The sequence below is a fragment of the Panicum virgatum genome, chromosome 8N, assembly GCF_016808335.1.
Source record: "Panicum virgatum strain AP13 chromosome 8N, P.virgatum_v5, whole genome shotgun sequence".
Taxonomy (NCBI): Eukaryota; Viridiplantae; Streptophyta; class Magnoliopsida; order Poales; family Poaceae; genus Panicum; species Panicum virgatum.
In genome coordinates, this window is record NC_053152.1 from 37011316 (window position 1) to 37018144 (window position 6829).

At 48.6% G+C, this 6829-nt stretch overlaps 1 protein-coding gene across 1 annotated transcript; it reads left to right on the forward strand.

Moving 5' to 3' along the window:
* Positions 1-212: 212 nt before the first annotated feature.
* LOC120686547 (succinate dehydrogenase assembly factor 2, mitochondrial-like) lies at positions 213-4292 on the forward strand. The gene is made up of 4 exons (XM_039968762.1): positions 213-511; positions 607-733; positions 3639-3707; positions 3793-4292. The coding sequence occupies exons 1-4, from the start codon at positions 324-326 to the stop codon at positions 3937-3939; spliced, it is 531 nt and encodes a 176-aa protein (XP_039824696.1). The 5' UTR covers positions 213-323; the 3' UTR covers positions 3940-4292.
* Positions 4293-6829: the final 2537 nt, after the last annotated feature.

A 6829-nucleotide genomic window follows, 5' to 3' on the forward strand; every position in this document is an offset into this window, starting at 1 on the left:
ACTAAACTTGTAGAGACACGTAACCTATACAAACCCGCTTTACCGTCCGGTAGGCGGCCCAGCAAAGGGCAGGCGGTGCGAGGCCACCTGTCAGCCATGACGGCCTTGGCCACCATCTCGCGGTAGCCGGGGATGCCGCGCCGCAACACACAGACCACGTCTCCCACCCCACCGACCAAACCCGGCCCGGCCCATTAAAGACACGACGATGCGGGGCCACTAGTCAGCCACGTCACTCTCTGTTTTCCCTCTCGTCGTCGCCGTCGCCGATCTCTCTCTCCGTCGGTTCGTTCCTCCCCGCCGCCGGCGAGCCAAGCAGAGCCATGGCGGTCGCGCTCCTCCGCCGCGCGCTCCTCCTCCGCCGCGTCCTCCCCTCCCCTTCTCCCTCCCCCACCCTCCCCGCGGCCTCCGCCCACCGCCTCCTCTCCGCGTTCACCACCTCCCAGCAGAACGCCACCACCACCACCGTCGACCTCTCCTCCGACGAGAGCCGCCGCCGCCTACTCAACAGGTGCGCGCCCGTACTCGGGTCACCGGAGGTGGTTAGCGCTTGAGATTCCGTTTGCCCCCTCTTTGTTTGAGTGACCTGTGGATGGTGCTGCGCAGGCTGGTGTACCGGAGCAAGCAGCGGGGGTTCCTGGAGCTGGACCTGGTGCTGGGTACCTGGGTGGAGCAGCACGTCCACTCCATGGACGAGCCCAACATCCGCGCTCTCCTGCAAGTGCTCGACCTTGTAAGTTCCCCTGCCTGCCTCTGGTTATCTATTGCTTCAGAGGTTGGGGGTATTTAACTTTTTACCATTATACCGGATGGTACCTCCTCAGATGACACTATTAGATTTGGCACTATGAAATCAGCACAGGAGAGAGAAAATTGTTACATTTTTACCACTTTCGCTCATGTGGCTGCCAGCGCGGCGCCTGTTCGGGGCGCGGCGATGGACAACGTGGCGGAGAAGCGCGGCTATGAGGTAGGCCGCGGGGATGAGACGGCAGCCGCCGCGAGCGACGCAGATGGCCTCTTTCTTGCCCCCATCCTCTTTATCAAAGCATTTCCACAACTCAAGCTGAGACCGCCGCCGGTGACCAAAATCCGGCCAACTCGGGCCATCTCTCTCCAATCGCTCAGGCCAATGGCAGCACAACCTCCCTAGCTCGCTCCTCGAGGCCTTCCACCTTCAACTCAGCCGCTCCCTTACCAGAAATTTCAGATCATGCAGTGCCATTGCCGTGCAAGCCGAGCTCCACCAACCACCACTGCCGGACACCTCTGACCCTTGTCCTCGTCATCCAACCCCTCAAACGGAACCCGGTGAGCTCCTGCAAGATTAATTAGCTTGTCTTATTGCCTATCTAAACAACATGGAAGGAAGTAGAGCCTGCGAAAGGCATTGAAGCTCAGGTAGCTTGAGTAGGTCCACCCGCCCGGGCGCCGCCGGTCACCACCACGATGGCGAGGCCACAGTGGCTTCGCGGCCGCGCGGGTGGACGCAAGCGAGATGTAAGGCTGCTTGGACGCGCGCTGCGGCGGCGCATGGCCGGCGCCATTTTGTGCGAGCTTTGCCTCCCACCATTGCCGGCCCAAGGCCGAGGTCCGCCCCCTTTGAAAATACTCCCAAACCATGCCACCATCCTTCGATTCCCTGCACCAGGAGCAAGTACACAACTTCCTATACGCGTTGGCAGCGACGGTGGCGGCGCTATGGGTGGAGGGCATCACGGATCAGAGGAGAGGAGTGGAGTGGGTTGGGTCGGGATGCACGGGCTGGAGGAGGAAGAAAATAGAGTGTCGCTGAGCAGAGGAGAGGGAAAGGAGAAGAAAGGGTCCAACCGGGTTGGGTCCGGGCGTGCGGGCGAGACAAATCGGGTCCGGGATCGGCGCGGGGCATCTGCTGACTTGGAGCCGAGCTGGAGTGACGCGCTGGCAGCCACGTGAGCGAAAGTGGTAAAAATGTAACAATTTTCTCTCTCCTGTGCTGATTTCATAGTGCCAAATCTAATAGTGTCATCTGAGGAGGTACCATCCGGTATAATGGTAAAAAGTTAAATACCCCCAGAGGTTGAAGAATTAGAGATAGTTTAAATAGGGGGAAACAAGGTTTGGGGAAAGTTCGCAAGATGAGCAGGAGAACGGCAAGGGACAGGCAAGAGGAAGGAGACCTGTTCGGATTTTTCATAGATGAACTTGCTGACGGCCGCTTGCTTGGCTTTGTAGCGTATTCCCTTCCACAAGTTGTTTCCAGCACTCTAGTCTAGTCTTAATTTCGTCGTCTGATGGTTCTTCTGTGCCACCCTCACCCTGTTTTTTTGTTGGTTCAAGTAGTCAATCGGTTAATCGATTAGTATGTTGGTTGGTTGCTGAGTGATCTGATATGCGGCGATTAGAAGCATCAGGTGTGATATTTGCTCATCTTGGCAGATATCCCTTGTTAAATTTTGTGCAACCAACCCCCTTTAAGTATTTGGAAAGAGGCTTGATTTTAGATGGCACAATCAATTTTCAGAGTTTTAAAATTTTTGGAGAAAAATTACAAGTCACTATTCGTTGAGTCGAATGTCTCAGCCAAAATTTTCTTGTTAGGGGACCACATTGAGTTGTTCTTGGTGATGTGAAATATGTTCTATTCGTTCTAAAGGTTAATAGGTTTATGGAACTGCAGAGAATTCTTTGCTCTTTGAGTGGGTTCTCTTATGTCTTTTTAAGAGAAAAGAAATAAAAGCTCTTATAGGTCGCATTATCATAAAAATTCCTATGATATGTACATAGTAGAAATTCCGACATTGGTTCATTTTTGGTCATGTTTACTCAGCATTAATTAAAATGAACAGTTCATAGAAACCAGATAGTTGTGTGATTGATCTTTCTTAGAGGAACATACCTCTGCGAATTCAGTTTCTGTGCACTTTGCTGAAAGGGAAAAAGAGGTTTGAGGTTGGGGTGGGTGGGATAGACATAGTGATGGCATAGAAAATCTCATATACTGACTTGTTGCTGCAGCATTGACATTTTGAAATTTGAATAAACAGAAAATAAGGCCGTTGCTTTGTGCCTTAACCAAAGATGCTTATCTCTTTGCCTTAACATCATGATGGAGGTTCACAATTTCTATCATTAGTTAAAAATCTAAAAATTGTTTCTTACTTGCCAATTTCAGAGCTTTTGTTTCTACAATACTGCTTCAGTTATCAGCTAACAATAGATCGGGGTTAGTAATTTCTGATTTGTCAGGTTAGTGATTATTAGGGGCCTTAACTGGATAGCTCATGGATGCATCTTGCTCCCTTTGATCATGATAAATGGAATATTTCTCTCTCTTGCATATATTATATACTCTCAAACAGTCAAACCTGATTTCAGATGGACTAGAAATGTTTTTTCTTTATTAAAACCTACATACTTATTGTAACATCTGACCATTAACCACTGTCAGATACAAATTCCACTACATAAGCTGATGTTTGCTTCCTAAACCTTTGGATATTGTGTCTAGATTCAGGATTCAAGACATTTTTAATACCAGTTCCAGAGACCGTGCCTCTGATCCCTCTGTTCCTGAAGTCATCAAAGTATTCCTTTTATCAAGTATACTGTTTAAAGTTTGTATCTAGTCTTAATTCTGGGACTTCTTGATTCATCAGGAAAACCCAGATTTGTGGAAATGGCTTACTGGTCAGGAGCAGCCACCAGAGGATCTGAATTCTAATCCAGTATGACATACTGCAACCGTTATTCTGATACTTTATTTTCTAGGAATGACTGCTTCTTTACCTGACACAGTTCATGATCATATAGGTGTTCACTGCCATCAAGTCGAAGGTCACAGATAACCTCACCAAGCATGCCTCTCCTGAGACCCGATCAACACCAGGTCAGCCATGGGTGAGAGGATGGGATGACATAAAGAAAGGCAAAGATGGACCAAAGTACGGAAATCAGTGAAAAGGGGATTGAAACAGGGGTGATAGTTTTATGTCCTAAATAAGGCCATATACCTGTTCTCTCGCATATGGTTCTGGTGTAGAATAAATTGAACCACGGCTGGCATGTTTGACGTGTGTGACCGTTTGTTGAAGTGATCTGTTGAATTAGTTTGTAGCTGTGGATGTGTGCTAATATGCTCTGTATATTTTGATACCCATGGTGACAGCCACTGGCTCCACTGCTGCTCATAGCAGTTCTGGATTAGGGTCTTACCTCATTTTTCTGCTGTGTTTATATTGTTTACCTGTTTGGTGGTGTAACACCCCAGGTGTTAATCACCTGTAGTTATGGTTAATCGTGTATTTGATATCGTCATTAACACTAACCTTGCATGCATAAAATCATTTAATTACATTTTTGCTAGTTGTTATCACATGAAATGACGACTAGTTTTCAAATCCAATGAAAAATGCTTTGAAAATAACTTTTAAATTCTTACTCAAATGAACTTTTGTCTAAAAACAAAGTTGTAGAGTTTTAAACGGTGAACAACTTTCATGTTGGTGGTTTTTCAAGTTGCCACGCAAAAAAACTTGAGAAGAATTTGAATTTTGAAAAGAGCCATATTTTGAATTTGCAAGTGTTAAAATTTATTTTTAAAAGTAGGCTTCAAATGAAAAAGTACCTGAAACGAAAGTTGTAGATCTCAAAATTTTGAACAACTTTCGTGTTCAAAAGTTTTTCATTTGAGGCCATGAAAATAGAGAAAAATTGAGTTTACAAAAGAAAATTTTGAACTTTGATCTAATTACAAGACTGCCATCACCACCATCTCGTCTCTTTCCTCTCTCTCACGACGGCACCGCACGCCGCTGTTCTTGATGTTTGTGCCCATGTGTCGCCGCGCCGTTGCTCTCGACCGCCGCTCGAGCCATGCTTATCCAGTCCCGGTGCCCAATTCCATTTTCCCCTCCCCTTCGTTCTTCTCGAGCTCGGGCGGAGACGAGTCGAGCAGTGCCGCCGCCGGCGTCGCACCGGCCAAACCCCGTCGCCCCCGCTCGATTCTTCGCACCACAAGCCGCTTCGCCTTGCCCCACACCTACTCCACCTCTTCCCGAGCTCGGTCGTGCCGTTTCCCGTCCGAAATTGAGCCGCCATCGCCGGCCGCCATTGATGCTCCCGTCGAGCTCCACCCCCGGCCGTCGATCTCCTACTTCCGGTCCACCTTCGCCAGATTCGAGAGCGTGGTGAGCTTCCCCACGCCCTACTCATCCTCCCCGTCCCTTTTCCCGCGCGATCCCTGCGTTGCCGCCGCCGGGAACGCGTCGCGCCGCCGCGGCTGTCCAGGCGCCGCCGCGCGCACGCCGCGGGGCCGCATGCCGCCGTCGCGCGCCCCGAGGCCACCCAGCCATGGTGATGCTCGCCCCGCCTCGCTGTCCCGCTGCTTGGCCCTGCCGCGACCGGAACGGCCCTCCCACTGCGCGCCGCCGCATGCCGTCGCCGCCCAGCCGCCACCGCCGGGCCGCGGCCTCGCCCACCTCCCTGCGCGGGCCGCGGCCATGCCCACCTCCCTGCGCGCGGGCCGCCGCTGCCCTGCCCGTGCTGCCCTGCTGGCCGGCCGGCCCCATGGCCGCCGCGCTTGCGCCAGGGTGCCGCCGGCGTGCGTGGCCGAGGCAGAGTAGGGGAGCCCCCCTCTCTCTCTCATTCCGCTGGCGGGTGGGGCCCGCGGGTCAGGGAGGGGTTAAGGGTAGTTTTTTTTTGTTCTTTTTGTTTATTTTGGCTGAAGACTTTGTAAATTTGTAGAAAAATCTAGAAAAATGCTAAAAATGCAAACTAAATTTTGTTAGTTTGCTTAAATCGAGATCTTCAGAGAAAAAATATTTATTCATGTGAAATGTCAATTTTTCCCCTGCATAAATTTTTAGTTTGTGCTTAAGCTTGTTTAATTGATTTCTGCTGTTTTGATGCTCTAAAAATTATGAAATTTTGGCAGTAGCTTATTCTTTGCACGTGCAGTCCACTGAAAAATTTTCAGGTGCATAACCTAGGTGCATATTTGTGGATCTATTATTGTTTGATTTCTATTCTAGGACTAAAATAAATGTTTTGGGTCATCAATAAATGTGGGAAAAATTATGTTGCATGCTTTATCACTAACTTGTCTTGCTGGTAACTTTTTGTTACTAAATCATGGCTGCAAGTTAAGTTTTTGCATTGTTTAGTTCCAGCCCTAGTTTTCTTTTATGTTAAGTAAATCCTTTATCTGCATGTGTACTTTTCAGAAATGTATTTTGTTCAGTTGTAGATCATTTCAACTCTGTTATGATCAGTTCATAGGTTGCTTTTGTTGGGCTTGCTGAAGTTGCTTGCTAGTGAAATAAATTGTCCTAATTGTTCTTTCTTGCTTTATATCCTTGCTTAGCCTTTTCTAAGCAAGCTAGTAATGCTTTTTAGTAGGAAACACTTCAGGCTAAAATAATTTTTGAGTGAACTTCAGTAATGCAGCACCCACCCTTTTTCCTTTTGAGCTTGTTTGTTGTGTTTACTCGATAAATGATTGCCCAGTCAGGTCTTGTAATTGTATTACATCGTGAGCACTAATGCATCATGTGGTGTTTTTCTTAAGTTCATGCACTTGCATGTTGCATCTCATTTAGGTACGCTAGACGTGCAACGTGTGGACATGGAGCACGTGCTGACGGAACCGAACCACAAGACGGTGTTGGGTGGACGCATCTTGAAAAGAAAAGAACCCGCTAGAGCAACCAAAGACCCGGCTCAAAGTCAGAAGGGCCAAGGCCTTGTTAGTACTAACACTGACTCAGTGTTATCCCAGGCAAGCCCCGGAGCATAACCCTTAATTTCAGTATTCAATGTTTATTATATAATTATTGTGCATTTACGTTTC

Coding starts and splice junctions, on each gene's coding strand:
- LOC120686547 (XM_039968762.1), top strand. CDS start 324: ATGGCGGTCGCGCTCCTCCGCCGCGCGCTCCTCCTCCGCCGCGTCCTC. Junction 512..606: donor CGCCGCCGCCTACTCAACAG/GTGCGCGCCCGT, acceptor GGTGCTGCGCAG/GCTGGTGTACCGGAGCAAGC. Junction 734..3,638: donor TCCTGCAAGTGCTCGACCTT/GTAAGTTCCCCT, acceptor TTGATTCATCAG/GAAAACCCAGATTTGTGGAA.